The sequence below is a fragment of the Phyllostomus hastatus genome, unplaced genomic scaffold (genome assembly GCF_019186645.2).
Source record: "Phyllostomus hastatus isolate PE091 unplaced genomic scaffold, TTU_PhHast_1.1 phas_scaffold_78, whole genome shotgun sequence".
Taxonomy (NCBI): Eukaryota; Metazoa; Chordata; class Mammalia; order Chiroptera; family Phyllostomidae; genus Phyllostomus; species Phyllostomus hastatus.
This window is the reverse complement of record NW_025334041.1, coordinates 111,334,859-111,348,727: the sequence shown is the minus strand read 5'-3', so window position 1 is coordinate 111,348,727 and position 13,869 is coordinate 111,334,859. Positions and strand designations below refer to the sequence as shown.

Genomic DNA, 13,869 nt, shown 5'->3' with positions numbered 1-13,869 from the left:
CTCATTTTCCTCTGGGCCCGCTTCTGCGTGTCTCTCTGCCTGCAATGTCTATACGGAAAAGAGTAACCGAAAACTGTCTCTGCCTCATTACACCCTACGTGACTCCTGAACTGACTGACAACCACATCCTTAAAGTCATTTTCACACATGCTGCAGCTCAGCCACGGCTCCCTAGTCGGTAATTGTTAGCCTGAACGTTTACGAGCATTGGTAGCAGGATGGTTAAGAGCCTGGGGGTGCAGCACTCTACAAAGTACCCTCCCGCCATTGGCTATCACCATCACGATCACTGTCATCATCACTTTGCCTCCATCACTGTTTTAATCCTCACAACAACTTCATGAGGTGGGGGCTATATTATCCCGGTGGGGTAAGTGAGGAAATGGAATCTCAAAAGATGACAGTCTAAACCTAGGCAGTGCCCTTTATTTTGGTCTGCATATATATATATATATATATATATATATATATATATATATATATATATATTTTAACTTTTTAAAAAGATTTTATTTATTTATTTTTAGAGAGGGAAGGGAGGGAGAGAGAGAGAAACATCAATGTGCAGTTGCTGGAGGCCGTAGCCTGCAACCCAGGCATGTGCCCTGACTGGGAATCAAACCTGCAATGCTTTGGTTTGCAGCCTGCGCTCAATCCACTGAGCCACACCAGCCAGGGCAGCTTTATTATTTTGGGGGAGGGGGGCACAAGTGCAGCACCTTTTCTGTTGCTGTTATCCGTACATTTCATCTTGTTGCAGTCAGTGCTTCACCCCCACTTTGCATTGCCTTTTGGGTTCCTGATTCTGTAATCTCAAGTGACTGCCTCCCAGCTTGACATTCATGCTGTCTGTCCTTGTCCAAGAAGAATACCTTCAATATCTTCACCTAGATCGTCCACAGTTCAGAGGCCTCTTGGCAGTTTCTTACAGAAGCCCAGATGCTCAGTCTCCAGAAGTCTGGAGAAGTTTGAGGAGCTCGCTAAGCCATCAGTCTTGTAACCCAGTCAGGCCCAGGGGATGGCTGGGAAAGACTTGAATTTGAATATATCTGTGTCGGGCTCCTGGTGAGCATCTTCCTCCCCGCTTTCAGGTCTCCATTCCAGATTCTTCCCAGGATAGACAGCAGCTCTGAAATGTGTAATTTGTGGAATTGAGCCTCTGGGCAGGTCAGATGCACAGAACGAGCAGAGTGCAGGGTCTGGGAACACACATCCCGGAGAGGGTGACAAGCATGCTGTGCAGATAGTGAGATCTAGGAGGCTGGCCCTGCACGTTGTGGCCCCCAGCCTCCGACTCCACTTGTACAAACACAGGCCTTCTGTGTTCCCCCTGAACCACAGGAGGCTGAGCAGCTGTGATGGAGCTGATGTTTCTATGCAGGGGGAGCTGGGGGCAGCCATCTCCCTCAAAGGAAGACTGAGGCATGCTCTGAAACTAAGGTGGCATGTTTGTTGAGGGCACTTTGCAAGAAGGGAGAGCACTGATGGGAATCAGAAGGGCTCAGTCCCCCACATGGAGCCATTACTTGGTGCTGCCACTGTGCCAGCTGACCAGAAAGGCTGGACTGATTTCTCCCCTCGCTCCTTGGCTAGTTCTCTTCTCTGACCCCGGGCCATTAATGTAACTTGGCTGTGTTCAGTTAGAATCCTTTTCATGGTGTCAGGATGTCAGCCACCTGTTCCTGGTGTTCCTCTCCGCTTCCTGTGAACTGAGACTGGGGAAGCCTCGTGACTCTTGGAGGAGAGCGGGAGGCTGTGGCTGTGCCGTGAGCCTGAGCTCCTGTCTCATGCAGTTGTCACCGGAGCCTGCCTGAGCTGCTGGGAAGCAGCAAAACAAGCTTGTAGGAAAATTCTTCTGCCCCAGCGTGTTCCCCTTTCAAAACCAACAGGCAAACCCGAACACTATCTGTCTGTGTGGTTACGCAGAGGCGCTGTCCCTCTCACGCTAGAGCCGTCAGCGGCCACTGGGAGACCGAGCCCAGTGGGGTCCGAGGGATTTGGGGAAGGCAGTCTTGTCTCGCAGATCCCCATCTGGCCCAGCAGCATGCCTGCTTTTGGGCATTGTGCCCCTGCATGCCATGAAAGTAAACTGATGGGGGCAGACGAGGACACTCCAGCCAGAAATGGAAAATGCCTCTGATCTCAGGAAAGCGAGTCCTTGGTATGACCCTGAATGGCTGTTTTCAAAGAGCTGATTTTGACACATTATCATCAGGAAAATGCAGCAGTTAAGGGCATGGACTCAGGTCTTGACTTGGGTTTAAATCCTTACCAGTTCTGTGAACTTGGACAATTTATTTAAGCTCTGCAGACTGCAAGTGTCAAGTGGAGATAATATCGGACTTACCTCCTTGGTTGTAAAGATTAAATGAGGTAATGCATGTAAAGTGCTTAGAGGAGTTCCTGGCATTTAGTAAGGGCTTTGTAATTGGAAAGTATTATTATTGCCATTATCATCATCATCACCACCATTTACTCAGTGTTTAATATGCTCCAGCCACCTTCAGTTTGCTTTTCATGGTGTCAGGTTAAGCAAATTGAATTACCTTTTTTTAAAAGACATTGTTTTAAAGATCTTATTTATTTTTTTTTAGAGAAAGGGGAAGGGAGGGAGAAAGAGAGGGAGAGAAACATCAATGTGTGGTTGCCTCTCACATGGCTCCCACTGGGGACCCGGCCTGCAACCCAGGAATGTGCCCTGACTGGGAATCAAACTGGCGACCCTTCAGTTCTCATCCCATGCTCAATCCACTGAGCCATACCACCTAGGGCTAAAAGACATTTTTAAAAGACTTTATTTATTTTTACAGAGAGGGAAAAGGAGGGAGAAAGAGCGAGAGAAACTGATATATGAGAGAAACATCGATCAGTTGCCTCTCTAATGCACCCCAATTGGGGACTGAACCCAAAACTCGGGCATGTACCCTCACCAGAAATCAAACCAGCGACCTTTTGCTTTGCAGGATGATGCCCAACCAACCGGGCCACCCCAGTCAGGACTGAACTACTGTTTGAAATAGGTGTTATGTTTCAGTTATGCCTCAGTTGAAGAAACACATTCAGAGAAGTCAAGTAACCTGCACAAAGTTAAACAGGTGGAGCCAAGTTCCCCTAAGCCCAGTCTGTGCCGTTATCACCCTCGGCTACAGTCCACGCTCAGCTATATTGCCGAGTACTCCCTATAGACCGGGCAGGCTGCTGAGCACTTTACGCGCTTTAGCTTGTTTAATTTGCATAATCCTATGAGGTAGATACTCTCATTAACCCCATTTGACAGATGAGGAAAGTGACGTTCAGAGAAGCTGAGCAACTTGGACACATTTTTACAGCCAGGATTTAAATCCAGGCCTGCTTGCCTCTAAAATCCATTCTAATATCTATTGACTTTGCCAAACAGGGGAGCAGCATGCTCCTGGGAGGCTGATGACGGTAGCTGGCGATCATGATTCCTGAGACCCACTGCAACGCAGGGGGACCCAGTTTGCCTAATCAGCCCCATTTTCTGAGCTGTCACTGGGGCAATTTCCAAAAGATGTTGAGTTGCTCGGATTAAGACAAGCTTCTGTACCTTTCACATGTTAGTTTGTTGTATGTGCTGCAAGAATACAGAGGAATCATAAGCAGGAGGCGGCCCTGCTGTGTTGTGCAAAGCCTTTGCTGCATTGCAATAGGAAGGATCTGCCAGCAGATTCCCAGGCTACATTTCTTGGCCAAACACCTGAGATTATTTGACTGCATCACTCCAAATGTGCATTTCAGTATAAGGTCATGAGGGAGCAACTTGTTTGGTAACAAGTAGCAGTACAGATGGAACATATTCACTAGCCTGTAGGTCAGCGATTCTTAACCAGGCACACGCTGGCTGGGCTTCAGAGGGCCTGGGGACATTCTGTGGGTGAGTGTGTGCATTTTCCTGGAGAGAGAGCTCGTAACTTTTATAATATGCTCAAAGAAATCCATGGCTCAAAATAAAATCTATTGTTCTAGATTTTTAAATTTTTAAGAAAGCTTGAAGAAACAATTCTTTTTTTAATGGCAATGCCCCCTAGAGGCAGGAATGCATCTTTCTTTTGCATGAATTATGCTATAAAGAACAATTGTTCTCTCTGTTCTCTGTGTTTTTGAAGCATGTGCGTCTGTGATAGGAGAGTGGGAGAGGGAGAGAGAACTGTGTGCCAAGGTCTAGTCTAGAGATGTGACCTCCGTCATAGCATTCTCTCAGTTAAACCTCACAATATCTGTATTAGGTAGATACCAATATTACCTCCATTGTATAAATGGGGACATTGAATCTTACAGGCGCACAAACTTACCCAAGGTCAGTTAGCCTGTCTGAATCCTAAGATGTTGTACCTAGATTTGTAAATCAAAATATAGGCTAAATCGTAGAAGACAATTTTTAAATAACATAATATTTTAAAATATTTTTAAAGGGAGAAAAACATGATTGGAGACAATGTCTTCCTACTCTCCGCACTCCCAATTTTCCTAGAAAGTCTATGCCAGATTTCCTTTTTCTTTTTTCTTTGCTCTTTTCACAAAGTCATTTAAACTGTTATTACAAGCAGGACTCACCTGTGCTGAGGACTGTTCCGGTGGGACCACGATTTCATCGCTGAATGGTGTTACTGGGTTGGGTGAGGATGACTTGGAAAGGGACCCGCCAGGAAGGAAGGGGCTAAAGCGGATGCACGTGGAGATGCAGTGATGCCTGCAGCAGCTGTTCAACTCACAGAGTCAGGCACGAGGGCCGCCAGGCAGAGAAAGGAGCTGTTTCAGGTGATGGGAAATTAAAAGCTTTGAATTACGATTCACCCCAGGAGAATTTTTCTGTCAGACACTGAGAGAGTGTTCACGCCCAGATGTTAAAAAACAACCATTTCGCCACATTAGTGTTTGACCAGGAATCCACAAGAACTCATTCACCTTTTACTCCATTCCTTAAGTCTTTTGCAAAAAATGAATTACATCAGAGCTAGAAGCCTATGGAATATGGAATATAAAAGCATCTTGCCTGTGTCCCAAATACAAGTTCACAGGTGGTGGGGGCCCATTCCCGCGCTTGTGCCTTGTCCAGTCAGCCAGTCCCCTACGACAGATCCTTCAAGGTAGGCTTCTACCCTGACCTGGGGGGAACCTTTCTTGACGCCCAGGGCTGCGTTAGGTGCTGCTTCCTTCTGCTCTGCCAGAGTTTTTGAGTGCCATTCATTGCCTTTGTCATTCTTTCCTCTAAGTTTTAATTTTTTGTGTCTCTTTGATCAGATTCTAGACTCCCTGAGGTTAGTTTAATGCCTGGTACATCAGGGTGCCTGATGAGAAAAATTGCATAACCAACAAATTTGTATTTGTTTTTTCTTCATCCAAAAATAATTGCAAGGATTAGTGTCCTTAAGGTAGAATCATTTAAAAGCACCCTATGTTAAAAAGGGGGGACAGGGAGGGGCACATTAACCTCCCACAAGGACCTCAGGCAGTGCCAGGAGGTGAAAACATCCAAAGGCAGTGACTCCTTATCTACTGCTCTGTAATGAATTATTTCAACACTTTATTATCTCTTTTTGTTTCTGTTGGTCAGGGATTTACACAGCACATTGTCTTGCATCTGCTGGAAGATTAGCGCTACAGACTGGAATTATCAGAAGGCTTCGTTCACTCACGTGTCTGGCAGTTGAATGATGGCTATTGGTGGGGGACTTTACCTCGGGCTGTCAGCCAGAACACCTGACACGTGGCCTCACGATGTGACTTGAGCTTCCTTAGACCATGGCAGGCTGGGGTCCAAGGACAGATGTCCCAACAGACAGAGAGCCAGACCACAGTCATTCTGCACTTATATCCCGGTCTCAGAAATCACCCAGCGTCACTGTGCCACAGTCCACTGGCGGAGGCAGTTGTAAAGGTCCACCCCTCAGGGAAGGAGTGTCAACCTGACGCTGTGAGAGGAGAGTGTAGGACAGGGAATATACTGTGTGGCCATCTTTCTAAGTGCTATCTGCCACAAGCAGTCATGGGGAAAAGCCAGATTCCTCGTAGTAGAATATGTGTAAGAATCCCATATCATAAGAGACATGAATCAAGGCAGACGGATTTCATGAAGGTAGTGAGTTTTTTCTTTCTTTCCAGAAGACAGGTAATTATAACTCTGCCAGAAATGCAAATAGAAAGAAGAAAACTTAATGCCTTGTGACAGATGTCTGAAATGTTAGAGCGTTCTGTTTCCAGTTATCAGGTCTACCTCATCTTGCAAGAATGAGGCAGCTTTACTTGCTGGAGTGACACTCACAGGACCTCTGTCTGTTGAGGTCCTCCACAGACCCCCCTCCAAGTCACTTCTCATTCCTCGCGCATCTCACCCTGACACTCTTGTCATAATTCTTGGTGATCTCGTTATCCATATTGGTGATACTCTGACCTCTCAGCCTCTTGACGCCCTCTCTTCCAATGATCTTATCCTCCACCCGTCTCAGCTGCTCACTCCTCTGCCCACTGTCTCATACCCTTGACTTTGGCATCACCTCTTATTGCAGCCTTTTGTGAGCTCTGTTTAAGAGGTCTATCAGCTCCCATAATCCTTCCATGCCAAGAGAACCTATCGTCGCTGACCTACCGCCTTTTCACTGTCCCTCACGTCCTCGTAAGTTCACTCTCCCCGAAGTGGTCAGCAGTCCGTCATTAGAATCACCCCTTGGCATGTGCTCTCAGCTCCCTTGCCCCCTTCCTCTTTTTTTTTATCCTCCTAACAAAACTCAGCTCTGATTAATCCACCCATCGCACAGCTGCCAATAGGTCTCATTCTACATCCATGACTATAACCTCAAGGGGGTCCTTTGTGGTGCCCGCAGTCAGACTTTGCCTGAAGTGGGGGAGCACAATGCTGCCTCGGGCTGCTCGGTGCCCCACAGCTGGACCGCCACAGCGTTGGGTCGGAGCCCACCGTCTTCTAGGCGTTGCTGCTCAGACCTTCATGCATGCTCAGCCAACCTTCCGGAGAAGAAATCCTCTTTAGAAAAACAGCTTCTCTCCACCAACACCCCAGCTTTCTGGTGGCTTCAAAACCAAAGGCACGTGATGTGTGACATCACCCCTGAGGGCGCCCTTTCCATTTCCACTTCATTTTCTGTACACTCAGAGTTGCTGAGAGAGCTATTTTGGCATTTCCTTCTATTCTTAGCACCAAAGCACAAAGTTAGAACTGCACATTCATTTTTTTTCAATTAAAAAATCAAGAAGCCTTGATCTGGGAACGCAGTTGGTTAGAGCACCCTCCCAAAACGCCAGAGTTGCGGGTTTGATGCCAGGTCAGGGCACATACAAGAGCCAACTGATGAATGCATAAATAAGTGGAAAAACAAATCAGTATTTTTCTCTCTCTCTCCCGTTCTCCCCGTCCTTTCCTCTGTCTCTTCTTCTCTCTCTCTCTAAAAATTAATAAAATTAAAAACAAAACAAGAACACGTTGGGTGTCGGGGGGGAGGGGGCTATAACCAAACCACTCCAGGGTGAGGCAGGACGCATCTGAGTGGGGCCCAAAGACTTTGACGCTGTGGTGAGGTGTCACCTTGGGCAAACCCCTTTAGCTGTCTGGGTCCCAGCCTCATCATCTGCAAAGTGAGAGAACTAGATGAGGCAATTCCTAAGGTTCTTTCTAGAGCTTTCATTCTGACTCTGTCACAGGATGCTACTGCACTCACTGTTGCCCCTGCTCTTTCTGCCTCCACTTCACTCATTCATCAGTGTTTCCATCCAGTGAGGGCCGTGCTTCGTGCTCGGAAGGTACAAAGAGAAATGGGACACGACTCTGGCCCTCTAGGAGCTCACGTGCCTTAGGGACGAATAGCTTAATATAATCTTATTACACCACGTGATGGATGTTTTGGGGAAAGTATGTTCAAAATATGATGGGAGCAGAAAGGAAAAAGGAAAACCTCATGGTGGAGGTTATAATCCACAGAGGAAATGGCATAAGAGAGTCCTCTTAAATGGTCCAGTGCACTTTGCCAGAGTGTGGATGGATGTAACAGGTGCAGGAAGGACATTCCGGTTATGCAAAAGGGCCCACAATTTCAACGAATCTGGGGGACAAATTGCAAGTTTTCCACATGCCTGATTGTTAGGCACATGAGAGAGTATGTCAGGGCATGAGGCTGGAAAAGACAGATTGGAACCTTTTCTCTTGATTTCTCCTTATTTAGCAAAAATTTCATTTTGGAATTATCCCAAGTTTCGCATTTTTAAGATCAGGACTGCTCTGCCATTCTTGAAGTCTTACCCTCTCTAGTCTTTGCTCTCTGTGTTATACATGTTATTCTGAAATGTGGCTCTTTTATTTATGCCTTCCTGCTGTATATGTTCAGCCAAATTGGTGATCAAATATTTCCATGTGATGTATAAGGCAGCAAATAATAGCAGCTGTGTTTCACAAAGAGAAAAACTCAAGTAATCACTGATGTGTACATGGCTCCGTATCAGATAAACAGACCAGAAATATGGCCTGGGCCCTTATGTAATGAAAACTCCATGACTTTCTAAAAAGAAAAAATTCTAAGTCGAGTGAAATAAATAATATTGACTGACCTAGGCAATCACAGTGGGGCTGTCATAAGGGTTAGAGTTAGAGTCAAGTATAACTTTAGGGAAGAACTAAATATATGAGAACGCGTTATAAGGGAAGAAAGCATCGTAAGTTACCACTCAGCACATGGGTTGGTAAAACTAAAATCTTGAGCCCAGGAGAACAGCTGCTTCTTTTTCCCAGCCCAATTGTTTCATAAAGAAACAATGTTGCCTTTTTAAAAGTCACCATGGGAGGTGGTTGGTCACCCAGACTTTATAGGACAACAGTGCCTAGGTGGGTCACTATCCAAGATTTGGTCTTTGGCCTTAGAGATCCAAAAAGTTCAATTATTAATTCTCCCAGAACAGAGCAGGGGTTAGAGGACTGACTCTGAACTCAGATGGAGTAGAAGTTTATTTTATAAAGCAAGCTCTTTATATTGTGTCTCTAGCACCATCTACTGGGAAACAAAAGTCCTCTTCTTCAGAATAGAGTTGAAAGCGTCAGAAACCCAACTCGGCAAGAGGAAGGAGGAAAGCGTAGAAAGGAGAAGCTAGGCAGCTTCTAAGAAAGAGATCAAGAATACAAGTATTATATTAAGGCTACTTATGTATAGATGTAACCACTAAAAAAACACAGTTTCTAAATTATCAGAAACACACACAAACACAGACCATATAGTAAAAGATTTTTTAAAAATTAACTAGAATTTATAAACACAGAAAGCATGCCATAAAATACAAGGAAAGAACTAAGAACACTTAGAACATATGTCATATTAATGCCATACAATGTCCCTATTAGACAGAGTTTCTCAGATGGAATCACGAAGCAAAACCCAACAGAATGTTGTGTACAAACCAAGTGACTCAGAAGGTAGAAAATGTGAGAATTCAAAAGCACAACAAACAAATGAAAGCTCAAGTAGCAGTGGCCTCCATCTTAACCTCAGTAAAAGCTGATTTTAGGACAGAACGCATTAAATCATCTAAGAGAAGACCCCTTACAATGATAAAGGATGCAATTCACAATGGAGGTTCACCAAAAATTGAGCATATCCAAGCTCATTAAGAAAACCTAGCCCTGGCTGGTGTAGCTCAGTGGATTGAGCATGGGCTGGGAACCAAAGTGTCCCAGGTTCAATTCCCAGCCAGGGTACATTCCTGGGTTGCAGGCCATAACCCCCAGCAACTGCACATTGATGTTTCTCTCTCTCTCTCTCTCTCTCTCTCTCTCTCTCTCTCTCTCTCTCTCTCTCTCTCTCCCCCCTCCCTTCCTCCCTTCCTTCCCTCCCTAAAAATAAAGAAATAAAATCTTTAAAAAAAAAAAGAAAAAGAAAACCTGAGGTAGTTTCATAAAATATAATAGAGCCAACACTGACCTCTTAGTAACTCGAATCAAAAGGAAATCAAACCCCTAAAACTAGGAATATATAGAAAATAACTAAGTAGAATATTATATTATGTATTGGACTATATAGTAAGTGGGAACATTATAATAAACACAACATTATAATTCTATGTCATGGAAACTCCCTGTCACCTGTATTCAAGCTGTTTCCTCCACGTCTCCAGCCTTCCTCACCCATTCAACCCCACACGATCCCACCTCAAGCCTCCGCTCAACCCTTGTCACCTCTTCCATGGAACTTCCCGTCTGCCCCCGCTAAGCGCGCCCACTCACATCGCCTGTCTCCTTCCAGCTGCGCCATCCCTGGAGCATCCTTCACTCTCTGTGATTATGAGCTGCTCGTATGCCCATTCCTTCCTCCAAACCGCGCGCCGGTTCCGCGTCTCATTGATCTGGGTACCGTCCCTCCCTACCCATCAGAGTGCTTGGCCTACAGTTGGTGTTTAATAAATGTCATGTCGATCGAGTGAAAGAGTGACCAAGTGAACGGCTCCTGGTCCGTGGCTCTGGCTCTGACACATTCCAAGAACGTGCCGACGGGAAGAAGGAAGGGTGCTGGGCTTCCTCACGTTACTAAACTAAACTAAGTGAACTACCTTCAAAATATTCGTGTTCCCTGATTGGAATGGCTCGGCCTAGCACCTAGGGAAGAGGAGGCCTGCAAGTTAGAAGAGAGTGAGAGGCGGCCGAGCAAGCAGCCCTGTTTCAGGACAGCGTGCAGTCCACGTTGCAGCCTTTCGGCAAGCACATCCAGAGGACCGTCTGCTGAGAGATGATCTCTCTCCCTTTAATCTCAAGTTGAAATCACTCACAAAATAATCCTGATTTCTCTGCTTTGCTCTCGAATCCCTGATTACTTGTTCAGAGGTTTTAGAAGAGCGGAGGATATGGGAAACTATTTTCATATGTTTAATCAATTCTAAGATGCCATCAATGGTAAAGTCATTATTTTACATCCTGTGAAGAAAGAATGTAAACCTGCCAGTTAAACCATAACATGATTTCAGATTTTAAAATATGGAAATGAGGGCCTTAAACTAATGAAATACACGGCATGTTCATACCATAGCAGATTGTTTGATGACATCAGGTTACGTGGGTCTCATGTTCCTCATCTGCTACATGAGTAGCTTGGACCAGATGAGCTCTGAGAAACCCTTCTGGTCCCAGCATCCGTGAGTTCTGTGACACCAGAAGGCATGTCCCTGATGGGGCACTGGTGCGTGATGACCACCAGGACAGACCTCCTGTCCACGTTCCTTCTGTGCTTTGACCTTTAAGAGTTGAGGGGCCCCACACTGCAGTGTCTTCCCTCAGGGCTGACCCCACCCACACCATTGTGAAGAGGCTTCAGGATGTCCCCTGGTTAGATTTAATGTACTGCTCCTAGAGCTTGAGGAGTCTGGTTCCTTCTCTCTCTCTCTCTCTCTCTCTCTCACACACACACACACACACACACACACACAGTGCTCGCCGACCATAACTCCTCCAGTCATCACTCCTGGAGACACAAAGCTTTCATTCCAAGCATTGACTCTAAAACTGGTGAACAGTAGGGTGGCCGCACATCCAGTTTGGCCTGGACTGTCTCAGTTAACTCATTCATCCCTGTGTTGTTATTAACAGCCCCCATTACAGTTTAGAATGAGTCTACAGGGAGTGATTGGGGAAGGGTCGTTGCTGGTGTCCCTTTGGCTAATAATGGCCCCAAATGGTATGAGAATCACTCTTCTCAGGGATTTTTATAGTGTTTGGTTAGCCAATGGCATGTACTAATGCTTGGTTATGAGCCCTGGGATGTTTCAGCAATAGAGAAATGTCAACCACGTGACCTACTCCGTGGTTGGAACAACCCTTTATCCTAAGTTTCACCCTTTATCCAACTTAGCCGATAATGGAAATTATGTGTTTCCTTGATCCTTGCATTTTTTTTTCCAGATGTGAATGACTCTGAATGTTATGACTACTACATTTGCAATTAGGAGCATCTCACAATTTTTTAAAAACATCTAACAACTCATTCTCCTTCTTAGGTCTGGGCTTCTATCTCCCTTAGAAATTGAAATGAAGCCTGAGAGGGTGTAACAGTGGACCTTTGGAACATCTCTAAAGAGCCGGGCATTTATCACCCTTTTTTCTGCCTCTCCCCACCAGGAGAGGTTGCTCCAGTGCAAGGGACTGCATTTGACCTGAGAAAGCCGGTGGAGCTTGGAAAACACCTGCAGGAGTTCCACATCAGTGGCTTCGACCACAATTTCTGTCTGAAGAGATCTAAAGAAAAGCATTTTTGTGCTCGGTAGGTACTTTTCACTTCCTGCCTCGGTGGTAGGGGAGAGAGAGCAACCCCTACTGGAGGAGCTTTTCCTCTGGCCACATCAATACCATTCACTATGCTACTGGGACCAAATACCACGCCCCATGTCTTTTCAAAGCTTATATTCCACAGGTGAGCACGACAGAATTTTTCACCCCCGACCCCTAACCCCACACGCCCTCATCCCTGCTCCCCTGCCTGGCTCCCACCTCTCTCTGCTCCCACTCTCCATCCGCCTGTTCCTTACGACCCATTTTTTGTTAGAAGGTCTAATTCCTCCTGACTGGAGTCACTTCTGCCTTCCTTGAACTTCCAGGCCCCTTTGTGCTTCCTTGGCTGCTGATTTTTGCCCCGCCCACGGTTCCATGGAAGGTCAGAGGCTGCACTTCTCACCTCCAGCCTTGTTTGAAAGGCACTGCGTGCACACTCCCCTCACTCAATTCTGAGTCCCTCCTGCCAGCTCATCTCTGTGAACCCCTGCCCCCACCTAACACCTAATGCCATGCTTGGCACTAGTAGGTGAGCGGATGATACATAAATGTTTGTAGGATGAATGGATTTTCCGTAACACAGGGAAAATGATTCAGAGTCAAAGAGCACTTGAAAAGCCTTCTTTCCCTCAGCGTCTTGGCACCAAGGCTCCAGCCATGTTCTTCCAGCTCCGCTGCTTTTCTCCTCTGTGCCTGCCGTTCACACTCCTCTCCCCACTGCTCCCACCTGAGGAGACCCCTTCTCACCAGGACTCAAGTCCTGGCCCTCCTTTTCCCAGACCTCTTTCTCCGAACCTCTTGGCTGACGACACATTGTGGGGACGTTTTACTTCTTGGAGAGACTGAGAGACCCAGGCTGTCTTTAGCTATATCCCTTTAACACCAAGTACAGAACGAGGTAGGCACTTACCTCTGTAGAAAGAAAAAAAAAAAAGGAAGCAGTGATTCTAGCAGCAGCCCCAGCAGATGCAGGAGAGCTGACTGAAGAGCACAGCCTGCTCTAGTCCCAGGGAGGGGGGTGTTTAATTTGGCAAAGTGTTTCTTCTCTTTCAAAAAACAGCTGATTGTTTCACCAGACTGAGCAGAGAGCGCCAGGTCTTTTTATGAGAAAGAATGCCAGCCCTGGCTGATGTGGCTCAGTGGACTGAGCACAGGCCTGCAAACCAAAAGGTTACCTGTTCGATTCCCAGTCAGGGCACGTGCCTGGGTTGCAGGCTAGATCCCCCAGTTGGGAGCATGGGAGAGGAAACTGATCAAGAGCAATGTATCTTTTCCACATGGATGTTTCTCTCCCTCTCTTTCTTCCTCCCTCTCTCTCTAAAGAGTAAATAAATAAAAATTAAAATAAAAAAAAAAGAATCCCAGCCCCTACAGAACCCTAAACTGCCTCTCTCTCCAACCTGGCTGCCCCTGCACGCCCCCCCATACACACACCCCTGGCTGGTGGGGTGAGTCTGTTGTCTGTTTTGTCCTTCCCCAGAGAAATCAGAGTGACAAGTTGCTATTGAGGTTGAGGATCCTCAAAACCACCTGCTACTGCCTCACCTAGGAGTCACTTAGGAGGCTGTGAGAATTTCCCATGATGCTCTTCCTACCTTTGT

At 46.3% G+C, this 13,869-nt stretch overlaps 1 protein-coding gene across 1 annotated transcript in view; it reads left to right on the top strand.

Annotated features, from left to right (window-relative positions):
* GALM (galactose mutarotase) overlaps nt 1-13,869 on the top strand; it is a 49,600-nt gene that overhangs the window by 33,957 nt on the left and 1,774 nt on the right. Inside the window, exon 5 of the mRNA XM_045828873.1 lies at nt 12,119-12,260. Coding sequence (XP_045684829.1) covers nt 12,119-12,260 — 142 coding nt within the window. The remainder of the gene's footprint in view (nt 1-12,118; nt 12,261-13,869) is intronic.